The sequence below is a fragment of the Eublepharis macularius genome, chromosome 1, assembly GCF_028583425.1.
Source record: "Eublepharis macularius isolate TG4126 chromosome 1, MPM_Emac_v1.0, whole genome shotgun sequence".
Lineage (NCBI taxonomy): Eukaryota > Metazoa > Chordata > Lepidosauria > Squamata > Eublepharidae > Eublepharis > Eublepharis macularius.
Genome location: NC_072790.1, coordinates 18,707,538 through 18,725,312, shown reverse-complemented (window position 1 = coordinate 18,725,312; position 17,775 = coordinate 18,707,538). Strand labels below are relative to the sequence as shown.

At 42.6% G+C, this 17,775-nt stretch overlaps 1 protein-coding gene across 1 annotated transcript in view; it reads right to left on the bottom strand.

Moving 5' to 3' along the window:
* The window catches only part of VPS54 (VPS54 subunit of GARP complex), an 83,172-nt gene that overhangs the window by 27,290 nt on the left and 38,107 nt on the right, over window positions 1-17,775 (bottom strand). The window contains exons 9-13 of the mRNA XM_054975024.1: window positions 14,710-14,836; window positions 12,705-12,812; window positions 4,484-4,539; window positions 2,577-2,673; window positions 540-880 (exon numbers count right to left, since the gene is read on the bottom strand). Coding sequence (XP_054830999.1) covers window positions 540-880; window positions 2,577-2,673; window positions 4,484-4,539; window positions 12,705-12,812; window positions 14,710-14,836 — 729 coding nt within the window. The remainder of the gene's footprint in view (window positions 1-539; window positions 881-2,576; window positions 2,674-4,483; window positions 4,540-12,704; window positions 12,813-14,709; window positions 14,837-17,775) is intronic.

The following is a 17,775-nucleotide window of genomic DNA, read 5'->3' as shown; positions in this document are numbered from 1 at the left end:
ATGCACTGAAAATTAAACAAAAATACATGGCTTGATTGCATCCCTGTCCAATCCAGAGGCGTTAGGACTATATAATGGATATCCACAAGGAAACAAAAAGCCCGTGAAAAAAATGAGGCAACTAAAATAGATTCCAGCAGTTTCTCTCACAGATATGGAGGGGAAGCTACTTATTTCAGATAGTCAATTTCTTCATGGAGACGAAATGAAAATTTGGCCGTTTACCCTGTTATGTCATCTGTTGGATTTAATTTTACTAAATTCAAAGGAATAAGCAAATTAACAATTCAAGATTCTGAGAAAACTTTTTTTGGTGCTTACTTGAGGAAATGACATCTCTCTTGTCAAAGAGTGTCCCAAATAAGCACCAAACCCTAATATTCTGAGTTCAGTTCAGATTCCAAGAAATATGGGCAAATGTTTACTTCTATATCTTCAAAGGGGTGTGCAGTATGAACATTGATAAATTAGTTTTAGCTCAGTTTTATATGGTTGGGACGCTCTCCAGACTTTCAGACTTGAGGATCTTTACTACATACATGGTCTCAATTCCAGCAGGTGTAATACCCGACGAAGGCTGCTCCTTGCTTGATGACGAATCAGTGGCACATTCAGGCTCAGATACAGAGTCACTGCTGCTGGGCTCACTGTCTTGGAAAATGCTCCTTGGAGAGGCCAGATCAGTTGTTGTGTATGGAAGGTCTCGTGCACTGAAGGCATCACTGATAAACATGCCCTCATGAGTCAAATAAGCCACCTCTGTGTCCACGGCACTTTCCCTTGAAGAGTTCTTCTGCACAGAAGCTTCCACCAGCTCTTTGCCCCTTTGGTTCTTGTCTAGAACCAAGAGTACGACATTGCGGATAACATTTAGTGTTGCCTAGGATAAAAGACAGCTTGTTTTTAAAAAGTGCACATTATCCTGAATTCTCTATGGGCAGGGAGGAGAAGATCTTTGGACAAGATATTTCAAGCATAACTTGCAGTCCACTTCATGTCTACCAATTTCACATCATTTTATACTGCATCAGAGGAGCACTCAGAATCAATTATTAATCGATGTCATCTAATTCCCAATATGGCCTAATTGTGGATAGACAAGACAGACCTTTCTACAATCCTCAGAAAAGCCCAAGGCTTGCAGAAAAATCTGAAATCTTAAAAAAAAAAAATACACAGCGGGTTAAAACCCTCCAATGTGACAGAAGGAGCACCTGTAGCTCTAAGAAACTAATGCCCCTCAATGGCCATTGTAGAAGTTGCTAGGCAACCGCAACAGCATTGCTAGCCTTCAAACATTAGTTTGTTTTAGTAAAAGGCAGATGGACGGGGCAGGGCCCTTTCCAGGGCTGATTTGGCCTTATAGGAGGACTCATCAGGTACGGGTCTGGCAGCAAACACCGGGCAACTTGATACCATGTAACTTGCTTGACTCACACAGAACTAGCTGTTTGCTATTGTTCAACAGCAGCCACCCCATGAAAGCCAGCATGGTACAGTGGTTAGCGTTTCAGACTAGGATTTGGAAAAGCCAGGTTTGAATCACCACTCCGCTGTGGAAGCTCACCGGATGTCCACGGGCCAGTTACATATTCTTAACTTAATTTACGTCACAGGGTTGTTGTGAGGATAAAATGGAGGACAGAAAAACGATGTAAGCTGCTTTGGATTCCCATTGTGGAGAAACATGGGGTATAATATACCTGAATATGAGGGGGGGCAGTTAAAACGTAGGTTGGTTGGTGAGTGGGAAGGAGGGGAAAAAGCAGGGAAAGGAGAAGAGTATGAGGGGTTTCCCAGGAGGAAGGAAAGGGAAAGGAAAATGAAGCACTCCTGGCAAGTCCTGGTGGGTCCCTCATCATGTTACATCTAAATGCCTCTATTGTATATGCATATTCACTACATTCTACAAGCAAGAAAGGTCTTATTATGTGTACTCCTTAAAAAAAGATAAAATATTATGTTCAGGACCCTTCATTTGAGACAGAGCTGGAGAACTACTTCCTATCATCCATGCACAACCAGGATGAAGCAACATTCAGAACTGAATTGGTAACATGGAATAAATGCATTAGAGAGGGCTCAAAAACAATGTTGTTGAAAAGAGGACAGACACAAGCAATAGAGTAAGAAGCAGGGTACATGTACAAAACAGCGTCTGAAGGAAGAAGAAATGAGCATGTAAGAGACACGCCTCACTTAGGTCGTGGGGAAAAGGAACGGCAGAAGTTCACTGGAATGTTACAGAAAGAAGAGGCAGGGGTGGCGGGAGCATAGCATGAAATACTGACTGAAATAATCTATTTATTTTAATGAATTACTGCTGTATACTGAATTTTCAAGTATCTTCCTTTAAAAAAAATTAATTCAACATTAATGCAACAAACAGGGGTGTAGCAGCAATGGCCAGACTGTAGGACTGCTTTGCCATACTCTTATGATGCAGCTTGAAAATTGATGGCCAAATGCCATGCCAGGATATGGCCCCTTTAGAGTTCTATCTGAAAGGCACATTACCAGAAATTACTGCAGTTCTTGACTGCTGTAGCAGAGATAATTCACGGAACGTATCTTACCTTAATTCTCTTGAGGAAGATGATAAAGTTGGAAAAAATATTCTTCAGGAGATCAAACCACTGGGGAAAATTCATCATCCTCATTTGATCAGCAAGTCTATGGAGAATTCCATGAGGCAATTATTACAGTTCCATTTCAGTTCCACCTAGGGATGCCACTGTCCACCCCCCGCCCACTTGGCTGGCAGGAACAGCACACCTCCTGAGGTGCGCCACCCAGGCGGTGCAGTGTGCTTCTGTGCGCCACAGCGGCCCAAACTGGGCCCAATTCAGCCAGATTCGGGTCCAATTTAGCCTGAATTGGGCTGCTGCGTAGCATGGGAGCTCTGCTGCACTCCGCAACGGGCCGATTTGGGGCCGAATCAGGCCGAATCAGGCCCAGTTCAGCCCCCTGGGGAGCATGGGAACATTCCCAGGGCAGCCCGTGACCTGTGCGATGACATCACTTCCCAGAAGGGGCATCATTGGACAAGCATGAAAAGGAAAGGTACAAGGTAGGAGCCAGGTCTCACATCTTCCGCCAGGGGGGCCTGGCAACCCTAGCTCCACCTCAGCTTTCAGCTGTAGCCTTGGATGAGGCACCTCTTAAGCCTCTGCTTTCTATCTCTTTAAAATGGATTGATTAAGAACTACCTTCAAATGTTATTGTGCTAATGAAAGAGAATAACTTGAATCACAATATGGATTTATAACACTATATAGGTGACTGAGAAAGATAAAAATCAGATTTATTTGCCTGGTTCATAAAGCTGGTTTGAGAATCAGGAGGGTTTTGCACAGAACTTCAAATCTCTCTAAGCCTGAATCTACAAAGGGGCCCAGACATTATTTGTTCAGCTTTTAAAATACGTGCCTTTAAAATAGAATCTGCCAATTGAGCACTATGTTGCTATAAAAACAATTGCAGGTCTCAAGGGCAACAACAAACAAGTCAAGTTTATTGGATTATTTTCTCTCTTGATAGCACAAAGATGGAGGCTAAAATTATAAAGGTTCCCCCCCCCACCCCGCCCTGCACTGCCCAGAAACACTTCTGCAATTATAAAGACCAATGACAGAAGATGGTTAAATCTATTACTGAACTAAAAATAGAATGTATAATTACTGTCAAGAGAATTATAGCAAGAAGACCAGGCTGGGTACTTCAGATTAAACACAACCACTTTCAAAAACTGAATTAATTGATCATTAGCTACAAAGTAAAAACAGCCACAGCGCCTGCTTTCAGTCCTTTCAGCAGGCTACACAGAACGTCCAATTTTGATCATCGGAGTGAGCAGCGAATACCTGTGTAGAACAGGGGTGGGCCCATTCAACCCTCTTTGCGGGTAGAATGGAACTTACTTGGATGTAAAAATGTACCTGGTTGTGCACAAGAAGTACCTGGTTGTGCACAAGAAGTACAAGATTGGGTTGTGGACTTATTTTACAAGAATAAAATATAAATAAAATTAAAACTGCGGTTCACGTTTTCTCCATCCGTTTCCCATATTATACAAGTATCTCAGTATGTTGGATACTAGGCATCTTTTGAAAACAACGCTATTTACTTAATTTCAGAAATCATGCTAAGAGCACACAGATACAATGTTCTGCAGACAATTCTTCATTATTTGTAGATTAAAAACAATCTAAGAGCATTATCTGTTTAGTTCCCGCCCTAAACTGGATCACCCAGGCAAGCAAGCTCTTCTCAGATCTCAGAAGCTCAGCAGAGCTGGCCCTGGACCTACAACGAAGACCAAGGCTACCGAGGCAGGCAATGGCAAACCACCTCTGTGAGGCTCTTGCCTTGAAAACCCCAGCAAGGGCGGGGGGGTGCCGTAAGTCAGCTATGACTTGATGGCACTTTCCACCACCATTTTGTTCCCTACTAAACCAAAGTAAAATTTTAGACATATACTTACTTAACAACCACTTCTGTGTCTATTTCCTCCATCTCTGATACTGTATTAATCACACACTGTAAAAATATTAGAAAATGGTATCAGCTTTTCCCCCCAAAATGTAATTCTTCTAAAACCTCAGTGCTATAACTTTGATCAGGGTTCTCCACAAAGTGGCACTAGAGGGCACTATAATGCCCGCCAGTACTTCCCTTGGTGTCCACTGAGCTTTTCAGAAAGTGGGTGGGGCCATTGTAAGGCAGGCCTTGTTATTGGCTGCCCTCTTTCAATTGAAAGGGGCTTCCTTGGCTGCAACAGCAGCTAGCCACTGGAAGGCTGGTAAGCCCCCAGACTATCCTTTGTCAGTATATGGGTCCATTCCCCCATCAGGCGTCCCTTCTTCCCTGGAGGTGCAAGAAGGGAGTTACTCCATTTGGCTCCACCTCTTGCAGCAGCCATGTTTGTTTGGCTCCGCCTTCCTGTGGCAGCCATTTTGAAGTGGTGTTCACTCCCCTCTCTCAAAATTCCAAAGTGGCTCATAGGCTCAAATAGATTGGGGACCCCTGTCTTACACAAGTACAATCAAAATTCCGCTCCAAGGAAAGGTAAATTCTGGAAAACATAGCAACTATGAAATATACATTCACTCGCTTCAACTTCTGTATTCATTTTCTGCTAACTCTATCAAGGTAGTATCAGCTATCCAAAAGACTGAAATCCAGCCAAATTACTACTGGCTAAACTTAGTCCTAGCTCTCGTTTCTGACATTATGTGGTAGCAAGGGTATGCTTGAGAGGAAGCCACTGCTAATCAGTGTGTTTTCAAAGGTTTGTGTAACACAATAACACTACACATTTTAAAGTGCATGTGTAAAAAATCTTAGGTATATATCCAAAAAAGACTTGAGGCTTACTGAACAGCGCCTCTATCCTTTCCAGCCTATATTTGCATTCATAAGGGTATCAGATTTTTTTTTTTTGGAATTACTGTCACTACGCTCAAAATGCTAAACCAGCACCAGACACTGAACTTCTGCCTCACTCGCATGAAGCACACACGGCCCAGTTTATGACCCTTCCTATTCTAAGGGCTGTCCTGTTCCCAGTCTGGCTGAATCACCTCCAACCCAGTCAAGCCAGGGTTGCAAAGATCAGACCTGGCAGAGATCAGTGTAGCAACTGTCTGAAGGCGCTAGCAAGAGATCAGAAGCCTGGAGAGAAGCTTCTAGAACAAAAACGAGTCCTGCAGAATGCAGCATCAGTAATGGTCAGGCCTCAACTGAAGCCTGTTTCTGTTGCCCTTCCCCAGATCCCGAGGTGGCTTCAGGATGCTAGCTGCTAGGCGAGCACTATACTGTATAATCCAGGCTTCAACACCATTTGTTATTTTTGTGGCCCCAGAGGTAACTGAGGTGGACGATTTTATTTGGGAGATTCCTGGATTGTCGATTCTGCCCTGTCCTGGATGCAGCTCCCTCCTGACTTTCTGGTACCGGGGCTTACTACTAGACGGCCACACTTGCTCTGATAATTGGCTTTGAGGTGGCTGCAGTGGGAGGTTTCATCCTTTTCTAGAGATAAGCCTACATGTCCTGATAAGGGTGCATTTAACATAGAGAAGAAGATTAAACCCTTTTGATACTTGCGTTATTAAAGTAATTTCATACTTGGCCATTGTATTTCACTCCAAACAAAAACCTTTATGTTACTTTAAGATGATGCTCAAGGAGCAGATGCTTGAAAGACCAAGGAAACCAGTTTTCACAGATAAAAGTTTTATCTCGGGATGTCTAGATAACAGCACCTTTAAAAAAGGCAAACGTCTGGAGGGTTGAGTGAACACTCGCGGTAACGTGAAACTCTTCTAACTGATATTATATTTACCACTTGAAAATTAAGGAGTGAAATCTTATTCATGCATGTCTGAAGTATAGTTTCCTTTGGGACAGCAATTAACTGAAATCATCTCCACTCATCAGACTTTTAAAACCTGCCATTTTCTTGCATTGAATGGATAGTCTATGAACTATGTGCTGACAGCTATTTTGGACTCAATGAAGTAGCTTGAAAAGGGACTCTCAGCATAAATGTTAGCATCCTGATTATTAATCCAATTTTAGCCAGGCAGTGGGGAAAACAGCTCCCCAAGTATTACTGGCCGGGATTTTATTTTTCCTTTCTTCTTGAGCAGAAAACTGTCCTTGAATGCAGAGTGCATTTCTATAGGATTCTTTCTGTTAATTGAAGGATGGTGGCCTTGTGTGAGCAGAAATACCAAACACTGGAAGAATGTGCTCCGCAATGGAGGACAGCGCTGCATAAGCAGAAGCAAAGTACAGGGCCCAAGCTATTCTATTTTCCTGTTTTAAGCTATTATTGTCTGTGTTTATAATAATTTGTATCTTAGTTATATGAACAGTTTTTTAAAAACAGTAGTTCTGTTTTCAAGCACACTTTAATAAATTTAACAGAGTTGCACTTACCGTAACTGCCGTTCATTGACATCTTCTATGAGGCACACATGGGACTGCGCATGCGCAGGCCTGCCGATCAGTAGGATTTCAAGCTTTAAGTCCGCTAGGGGGCGCTCATCTCCCCGGTGCACACACACGGCTTTTTGCACCTAACGGTACCCTCCCCTCAGTTCCTCCTGGCTGCCAGCTTCAATGCAGGTAAGTATTGAAGAAGCTCAGCGGGGCAGGAGGGAGGATGTGCGTGCGCTCGCACAGAAGACGTCAATGAACAGCAGTTACAGTAAGTGCAACTCTGTTTTCATTGTCCATCTTCTGTGCAGTCCCACATGGGAGACTCACAAGCACCTTACCTTGGCGGTGGGTGTATTCTCCATTGGAATAAGGAGCGAAGAACAGCCTGTCCCACTGCCGGTTCTTTTCTCTCCATCACATCCAGGGCGTAGTGTTTAACAAACGTCTCCGAAGATGACCATGTAGCTGCACTGTAGATGTCACGTAGAGGAACCCCTCTCATGAAGGTAGCCGAGGGCGTCTGGGATCTAGTGGAACGTGCCTTCACTTCCAGTGGACACGGTAAGTTAGCTGTAGCACAGCAAGTCTCAATTGTTAGCGTAACCCACTAGGCTATCGATTGTGCCATAGCCCTCTTCCCAGACAAGCAATTGCTTCTCCTTTCCAAATGTCAATGTACGATGCGAACAGAATAGTAGGGCTCTACGTACATCTAAAGAGCGCAAGGCCCTTTCTGAACTATTAGATGGCTCAGGAAAGAACTCAGGGAGTATAATATCCTGCGATAGGTGGAATTGGATCGCTACTTGAGGTCTAAACCTACGGTCAGGTCTCAGTACCACTTTCTCCTGAGAGATCTTCAAAAATAGAGGATTTGATCTCAAGGCTGCCAATTCACTCATTTGTCTAACAGAAGTGACAGCTACTAGAAATGCTACCTTACACAAAAGAAATTTCAAATCGCGTGTAGTTAACGTTTCAAAGGGAGGTCTCATTAGTTCTGCTAGTACCACTTGTAAGGACCACTGAGGTATTATGTTCCTAACAGGTGGGAACAAGTTCTGTAACTCCTTAAGAAACGATTTAGACAAACTAGGGGAGAAAACTGTTTTGCCATTGATTTGGGGATGGAGTGCTGAGATTGCAGCCAAATAAACCTTAACAGAAGAATTAGATAAACTCTCATCTTTAAGAGATAACAAAAATTCCAAAATGTCTGACAATTGACAATCAAAAGGATTCAATCCCTTGTCCCGGGCCCAAGTATTGAAGCGTTCCCATTCGAAAGTATAAGATTTCCTCGTATTTTCTCTCCTAGCATTGAGAATGACCTCCGCCACTCTTATAGACAGGGTCCCTGACCCACTATGCCATGAGTTTCAGTCTGGGTAGGTTATAATACCATGCCCCACTGTCTGTTAGCAGACCTGGTTCCAAGCTGAAACGATATAGTGAACCCTGGGAGAGATGATTACATGCTGAAAACATGCCTGTCTGGGCCAGTATGGAGTTATCAGAGTCATGTGAGGTCTATCCACCTGTAACCTGCTGACAGTTCTGGCGATCAACGGGACTGGGGGGAATGTGTAAAATAGGTGGCCCCTCCATGTTAACTGGAAGGCATCCCCTAGTGAAAATGAAAATATGCATCCTTCAAATCTAAATCTGTGAACCATGTGTTCTGTGGAAGCAACTGTAGTACCACATTCAGTGTGACCATTCTAAATTTCTTTGTACGAATTTAAGCCTCTGAGGTCTAGAACAGGTCTTCCCCCTCCATCCTCCTCATCCACTAAAAACATGTTGGAATATAATCCCCACCTGGAGTCATCAGGAGCTACTTCCTGTATCACTCCTTTCTTTTGTAATTCAGTTATTCAGAAAGTAACTTATCAGAAAAGGAACAAGATGAGAAATTAGGAAGGCTTGAGGCTGGATAAGAAAAAAACCCAATTTTATATCCAAACTTCACAATTTTTAGAACCCAATTATAATTGGTGATGTCTGCCCAGGATGCATAAAAACTGGCCAACCTGTCACCAAACACAACTGATTGTGACACGTCTAGTCAGGATTTTTGTTGCCCTTGTGACTCTTTACCAAAGGGGTTCTGCTGCCCCTGACGTGGACGATTATTGGACCATCTCCTTTGGTACTGTCCCTGTTGGGATTGGGACTGCTTGTACTGTGGGTAATGGGGATACGGATGATACCGGTACACTCTTCCACTGTAAGGTTGTTGAGGCCGATACTGACCGTGTAGACTGTGCTTTAGGTGGGAGGATGCTGTAGGATTGGGCCATCTGCCTGTCCTTTCACTTCTGCGATAAATAATCATCGGTCTTCGATGAAAATAAAGTCGACCCTTCAAAGGGGAGATCTTCAAGTGCAGTAGTGCGTAACCATGCATGACGTCTCAGCACTATTGATGATGCTAAAGATCTGGACGAAGTATCAGCTGCATTAACACCAGGCGTTGATCTGTTGTTTCAGTAGTTTGAGCACTTCATCAAGAATAACCTTTGTCAGCACTTTCTGATCCTCAGGTAGTTTGTCTGTAAAGGTTATCATTCTGTTCCACAGAAACACCTGGTATGCCCCCATGATTGCCATGTAGTTGGCTATTTTAACACTAAGGGCAGCAGAGGAGTAAAGTTTTCTGCCCAGAGAATCAAGCTTTCTGTTCTCCTTATAAGCTGGGGCTGTATGTGTGCCCTGGCATTGCCTGTCTTGTATCTCCTCCGTCACTAAAGATGACGGAGGAGAGTGGCTGAACAGAAATGCACAGATGTCCTTACGTGTCTTGTAGAGTCCCTCTGCCATCTTCACTGAAGATGGCAGAGGGTTCACTGAAATCCGGTCCAAATCTGGATGATGAATGATGAGACCAAGTTTGTTGAACACGAGGGTAATAGCATCTGTCCCTTTCAACCATTCTCCATGGTAGCTCAGGGTCTAGCCTCTCTGGCAACTCACCCTCCTCCACTGAGAAGTGGTATGATCGAGAGCGAGAGTGGAAGGATGGTGCCCTGGGTTGGTTGAGCACTGCTTCCACCTCCTTTGGTTCCAAATGAGGTTTTGTCTTTTTCACCTTCTTTCTCGGCTGTTCTCAAAACTCAGTTGGGGCTGGTTCTGTTGGTTCCCTAGCCTTCGGCTCTGGACCCTTCGGATCCACAGTCTTTGGATCCGAGCTGTTCTTCGGATCGGAAGTCTTCAGTCCCAGGACCTTCAGCTCTGAGCTGCGACTGCCATGTGGTTCCACATGCCTCTTCTTTTTTGACGAGTGTGCCAGGGTAGGTTCTGATCTTGGGGGGTGACCTCGAAGGCACACGTTGTGTCCAAGGCAGGTAAGATTCTGAGTCTCGAGTGCGTGAAACTGTCAGACTGTCGCGATGTAGAAGCCACGGCCATCACTTGATCCCCGGTCCCTGAAGCAGAGGGGAAAGTAGTCATGGGCACATTGGTGGCTTTCATTGCCTTCTCCCACAAAAGAGTTTTGAACCTTGAGGCCCATTCTACTCTGGCCTTGGGGGTGAACTTACGACAGTGCTTGCAGGTTTGCACATTGTGTCCTTCCCCCAAGCAGCCGAGACAAATGGAATGGCCATCTGTTCTAGTCATCTTTGTTGCACACGTTGTACACCTCTTGACAAGGGCTTTATCAGCCATGATTAACTCTCTCTTTCCTTCACTTTCTCTTCTAGAATGCGCGCGGACAAGAACCTTCCCAGTCGATGGCAAAGAAGAAACTGAGGGGAGGGGGGGGTGCCATCTCCTGTTACCATTAGACGTGAAAAGCCGCACATGCGCACCAGGGAGACGAGCGCCCCCTAGCGGACTTAACGCTTGAAATCCTACTGATTGGCAGGCCTGCGCATGCGCAGTCTCATGTGTACCTTCACAGAAGATGGACAATGAACCCATCTTTTGCTTACATATTCTTTTGACAAAATACGATATTAGCACTCAATTAGGAGAAGCAATATAATGCAGCTGTTAAAAATGCTTTTTTCAAACATTTTAGTCCGGAAGTCTAAGTCCCTATCTTGACTAAGCCAATCTGACCACCTGAATCCATGCCATGGTATCAATGAAACCAGACTACTGCAGTACATTTGGCATTGGTCTCCCCTTGAAATCAACTTGGGAGACTCCAGTTGGTGCAGACTGCTGCAGCTCAGCTTTTACTGGGAGCTAGCTGGCACATGCTTATTACAGCCATTCAGTAGTCACTCCATTGGCTGCCCATTGGCTACCAAGCTCAATTAAAGGTATTGGCTATCACATAAAAGCCTTTCATGGATTTAGACCCTTACATCTACAAGACCACCCCTCCACTTGCCTTCTGCAAATGGGCAAGATCAACAACTGCCCATATTAACCCCCACTCCGTGGAATGGCCTGCCCAAGGTCAGGAAAAATACCATGCTCCTAGCATTTTGCAAACTCTGTAAAACAGAACTGTTCAGGATGGCATTTTTATAAAGGATATAAGGCTACATCATAACAGATTGTTCCATGAAAGCTGTTTCTCTTTATGTACCTTGTGTTTCTACTTACATACCATGCTCTGCATTGTTTAATATGGTATGTTTAATACTTGTGTGCTTTGTTTCAAACTTCTGCAATCCTAGTCCTATCACATTGCTTATTACAGGCATCATCCTACAGAATGCATTGATTTACACGGTGTAATCTGCCTTGAGTCTACTTGAGAAAGGCTTCCATTTAAATAAATAAAGGAAAACTCAAAATCTTGGGTAGCACAAACAGAATGATCTCAGACCTTAAAGCACTTCTTAGGGTGTGTGTGTGGGGGGGGGGGCTTCTGATTCCATTGAGTAAGTAGCCAGCCATGTCCTTCATGCATGATGGCTTCTCGGGGAAATCTCATTCATGTCTGCGTTCCTAAGCATAAGCGTGCACCACTATAAAAATAAGGCTAAATGTAGACAAGTCCCAATTTGGCTTCAAGGCTCAAGTACACTCTGCCAGCAAAACAGAGGAGAGAAAATATACTAAGGAAATTAAAACCCCAAGGATGATAAAATGCTAATAAATAATCCCTGGCATTATCCATTAGCTCTCCAACCAGGGGCTGTGCTAAGCAAGTCACCACTATTTCACCAAGTCTGCTTTTGTACAGAAATTAGCCAAGGCCAGGGAAATCTTCATACTACTCCTCAACAGAAAGAGCCCTCCTGCATTTTCAGAGCCATGGCTCTATCACAAGTGGAAATGAGCCCGTGTGCTACAAATGCAGAGTGTAGGAATTTTAAGAGAGTAATAAACGGTGCTAAGGAACGCGTGTATTTTCCCTTATTGTGGTGTATCCTGCACCCCATTCCCAAGCCCTGCTACTGCTATACGGTCAGATTTATTTCCCTACATAAAATAATTCTCTCTGAGCAATAGGGAGAAACACAATGGTCATTCAAATACCTAGCTTAATATAATCTGTATTCTACTGTATCGGAAAGACGATATATTATTTACAACTTATAAAGGTGCTCTACCCAGTCCATCTTTTAAAAAAAAATCTAATTAGCTTGCTTCTTCAAACAACAATAAATAATACATTCAGAACAGCATGATAAATCAACAATATATTGATTTTTCCAGCTCACCGTAATTCAAGATTGAGAAGAAAAAGCTATGAAGCAAACTGGAAGTATCTGATAATCTGAAGAGTATAAACGGAAAGCATCAAAGTTATATTTGTGCTAGGAAAAAAGATTTCCCATAAAAAAGATTACCTGCTTAATTATGTTCTTTGCTGTAATAATAATTTCATCCCCATATATCTCAAAAAAATTCAGTTTCCTTTGTTTTAGAAGTCCAAACACTAGCGATACAAGTCTGTCCTATTCAGAAACAAAAAAAGAGTTATGTCAAAGTTAACTGGAATGCCAATTAAGAATAATGTATCCCTGTGTTTGACCCACTTGCTCCTATGTTGTTAAACTTGAAAATAAAAATTACAATTATGTTTCCCTCTGTTTACACCTGGCTGACTGGACGAATGTTAGCTCAGGGAACACAACACACGTACCCAAATCATTTTGTCCACTTAATTGTGGCAAAATCAAAGAGAGTCCAGTAGCACCTTTAAGACTAACCAATTTTATTGTAGAATAAGCTTTCGAGAATCACAGTTCTCTTCGTCAGATGCACGGAGGGCAAAAAGAAACTGGTCAGATATAGAGGAGAGGGGAGGGCGGAGTAGATGCAAACAGCTCCTTCTGATATGGAGATCAGTTTGCTTCTGTAAAGGAAATCAGTTACCTCTGATAATGAGATAACCATTCATAGTCCCTATTCAGTCCCAGCTTGTGGCAGTGTATAATAAAAACTGAGTATGTTTTATCGGTATTGTTAAGTACTTATACATGCATTTTAAATGCTGTTTTAATGTTTTAAAGCCTTGATGTGTGCCACCTTGAGATTCCTACATGGGTGGAAAGGCAGTGCATAAAGGTTTTAAATAAATAAAATAAAATTTCAGCTCCGGATTGAAAGCAATTATAATAGAAGCCACAAACTTAAAGTTGCTTTGCAGCTGGCATTATCTTCAAAGATGATTCTCATGGAATCTCTTTGAAAGAAGAGTTGCCAACCAGTTACATCTAAGGAAACTAGTCCAACATCTTTTTTAATCAAGAGAATAAATTATAGATGTTGCATCAGATTTTCTAAGTCCTATGGCTATGCTTCAGCTACTGATTTTACATGCCCGGAAAGGCATGTAACAGTTACACCATTGTAAGTCCACTGACATCAATGTAATTCTGCTTAGGACTACACTTTTAAGAAATATATGGAGAGGTCACAAAGGCAGCTTTCCTTGTGTATACAAACAGAAGCCCCAGAGCAGAACACACACACACACACACACGTCTTGACGACAAAATAACAGCTTCATGTCAAGTTCTCCTTCCACAACCCACAGTGCAGCTTAACCAGTGTGTACTCTGGCCATTTCCCCATGCCAGCTAGCCAATGACGTGGAGCAGAATGGAGAAACACAGAGTCCTCTGATGTCAGGGTAAGCTGTATAAACAGAAGCTGTGTCACATGCAACTGGAGTATGCTGCCCTGCATTACTTATAATGAGACTTCCCTGCTCTGAACTCTTATGGGAATACATGCTTTGAAAAAAAGCACCTGAATACTCGTGTCTGTTTAGACACGCAACCAACAAGCTTAGAGAATGCATAAGCAATTATTCCCTCCCAGCATCCATGCGTTTAGAAACACCACACGAACAGTTCTGGGGATTTTAATTGCCCTCCTAGCCCCAGCATTCAGTTTTTCTTTGGAATATTTTAATGGCAAATTTGATATGAATAAGGATGCTTCTGTCTAGCTTTGCTTTGAGCGTTTTTGCACAACTGAGGTTAATGCTGTTCTCTGGCTTTATGCTTATTTTTATTTAGTATTTATGAATTTGGTACATTTTTTAAAAAGAGAAACGATTAAAATAAATATTTCAGTTCAACTCTCTTCAGAACTATTATCTGGAGGATCGGAAACAAGTCACAAACTTGCATGCCCCCTCTTCTCCTCCCTCTCTCCATCTTTTTTTCCATTTCCTTTTTAGTTCCGAAATGTAATTCTGGATAGTACCTTTCCTGCAAATCAGAAGCCAAGATTTTTTTGGGTTTCTGATCTGGAGAGAAATCCCCAGCCGCAGCGAATTATGATCATATGGATGGCAGCAGGTTACAGCTCTTGTCTGAAAACAAGCGTGGAATACTGTACCTCTTCAAGAATCTGACATTCATCCTCCAGAGGTCTGTTTAAGTCACTGTGAGCGTAGGATGAAAACTCTGCAGTCATCATTTTATCTATCAGTTTTTCTAATTCACAAAGTTGTGACCCAAGGTGCCTATTCACAAAAAAACACACAGAGAGAAAAGCAAGTCAAATAACGAAGGGGAGACAAAAGAGAAGGCTTCACTCAACCTTTGGAAACAAATGGTTGGATCCCTTAAACTTTTGAGTTCAATCTCCTCCATCCCATAATCCCCCCCATCCCATAATCCCTAGGAATAGCTGTTAAAGTGGCCTCTTTCCTCCCCTTTTCACCGGCCCAAAAGCTAGCTGGATAAATCCAATGTTTACGTCTGGGTTATACAGTACTTTTGAGGAATTTCCACACTATAACTAACACGATGCAAGGTCAGGTTCAAATAGAGGTAGAGTGCCATTCCTTTGGAGCAGAGAACTCCACCATGACATTAATGGAATTCAGAGGTGTTCGTGAGAGAGAACAATTTGCTGGGAAAAAAGATGCGTTCCATGCTTGTTACCTTTCTTCAAAACAGAAGCTTATTTAAATTTCAAAGAACTGCTATCTTAAGTTCAGCAGAAAAAAATATATCTTTGGCTTTTTGAAAAAGAAAGGTTCCATATAAATTTCAATCTAAGATTTAAAAGGCACGTTTTTGTTTAAGTGGGGAGTGTTAAGGAACTTACAAATTCACTCATGCCTCATAGAAATGTTAAGCTTTAAGAGACGTCCTTTGACTTCTGTACTAAGTGGTAAACACATTCTACAGTTTCCTAGCTTCCACACAGCCACCATTTCCTAGGGTCCTGCAGTCTCAATCCTCTTCTTCCAAACAGCAGCTCATTTAATTTCAAAGAACAGCAAATCACACACAAAAATACATGCACCACCCTTCCCACATGCACTCAGAAATAGCAGCATCTCTTTTGCACATGAATGCCCTCAAAGGCAGCACTGTTCCTTCTCTCCCTCTCCGCCAACACACACACACACACACACACACACAACCTTGTTTCCCCATCTACTGGATTCTGGAAGGCTGAAATTATTTGATGTGATGTAAAAGAAATAAATGGAAGTATGTTGGGGGAGCAAGAAAACAGCTGGAAACAGTATAGACTTGTCTTTCGGTGAAAAAAAATGTACTCCTATAATTCAACCTGAACATTTTCCTGAAATCTAGCCAGATTATACCTTTTATCTTGTGCATACCAAATCACAAGCAGATGTGAATTTGTCTTGCTTGCGTTACAAAACAGAGCTGAAAAACCGACACGCCTTAAATATACTATTCTATGTCCACATTCCCTTCAAAAGCAAACTTGGTCAAATGCTGCTCAGCAAAACGGGACCATCCAGAGACAATAAAGATTTAAGAGGATACTCCTAAAGAATATTAAAATTCACTTTGCAAATGTAACAAAATACCACCGAGCAGCTACCCCCATCACACACGCAGAGAAGCCCACGTCCCCAGAAGTCAAGGAATGTTGATGGCAGTTCAACATCAGAGAGAGAGAAAAGAAAAAGGGAAAACAACAATTGAAGGGGTTGGGAAAGTTCAGCAGCCGAGTCTCAGCATTTGGGGATGTGCATACAACCCAGACCTAATTTCCATCCCACAAAATCTCCCACAGAATAAGGGAGGGGCTGATAAAATACCCTCCTTTGTACTGCTTGGGGGCTAAAACAGCACCACTCTGGTTTACCCAGGTCCGAATCTTAGACCTTGCACAACAGGGCAATTCAGCTACAGCATCAGACTGAAAAGGAAGCTTATTTCTCTAGCCTCCGGGATCAGCTGTCTCGGAGTGCCCCAACCTGAAGCTGACTAAATGTATAAGTCTAACAGATCCCATAACTGAGGTTAGCCACTGCATGTAGAGAATACACAGAGGCTTTTCCTAGACTGTCAAGGATCTCAGCTTTCCAGATAAAGGCCTCCTGCCTCCCAGGTCCTATTCGCCTAGTGAAGAAAACGCAACTTCTGAGGCATCTTCCTGGAAACTGTCCTTCTCCCAGAGATTTATTTTCTAACAGGCACTTCTGCTCCAAATTACTGTTTGAAATTAATTATGTTGTCCATTATGCAAATAGCCGAACAGGCACTTCAAAGAAAAGTCAAGAGACAAAATTCATAGCCGAAATAGTAAACTTGGTTGCCTAAAGTTAGGAGCTAGGAATGCAAAACCAGAATTGAAGACAAAACAAATTACTCCGTTACACGACGGTCTGGATCTCTCCAGCTTATCTGCGGGTGAAAAGGAGGGAAGATGAGCTCCCTGACCAGCAAAAAGCCTGTGATGGGGATCCTGGGACCTGCACGGACAAAAGGCATGTGGGACAGGGTCTGTAAGGAGGAGGGGAATTAGTAAGATTGAGTGACAAATGTGGCTGGAACCAATTCTATATATGCAGAGAGGAAAAAGTTCATTCTTTCCTCAATCAACAATTTATGGTACAAAAATGGTTGAACTGGACCATGGTCACAAATGTGAAACAAACCAAGATATGCAGTATCTTATGAATCCTCAGATGTTATCTTCTCGATGAATTTTAGATCAGCACATCATGAACTAGTTGTCTCTATGTAACCTTCTTAGAATTCATAATACAGCTCAGTTTTGCATCTTAGTCCCCTCGAGTGGCAAAGGACTGCATCTTCCAAGTATATAACCTGGCACTGAATAAATATTTATCTCCAGCTCTGTCTAAATGGCCAAATCACTAATTACACAAAGTGCAGGCCACGTATAAAGAAATACATTGTTAACTAGAACAAACAGGACTCCTGTGACACTTAAAAGTAAACAAAATCTTATTCTGGTATAAGATTTCAAGGACCACAGTCCCCTTCATCAGACCTGTTAAAACTGAGCTCTAGTACACAAAAAGGCTAATGCTGGAATAAAATTTTGCTCTTCAAGACTCCAATTTATTTTTCTTGCAACCGACTAACACAGCTACGTACATGGCTATATAGCTGTTAAATACAATAACGCTTTTCAGTCTTCTGAATCTCCCCCAAACCTAAA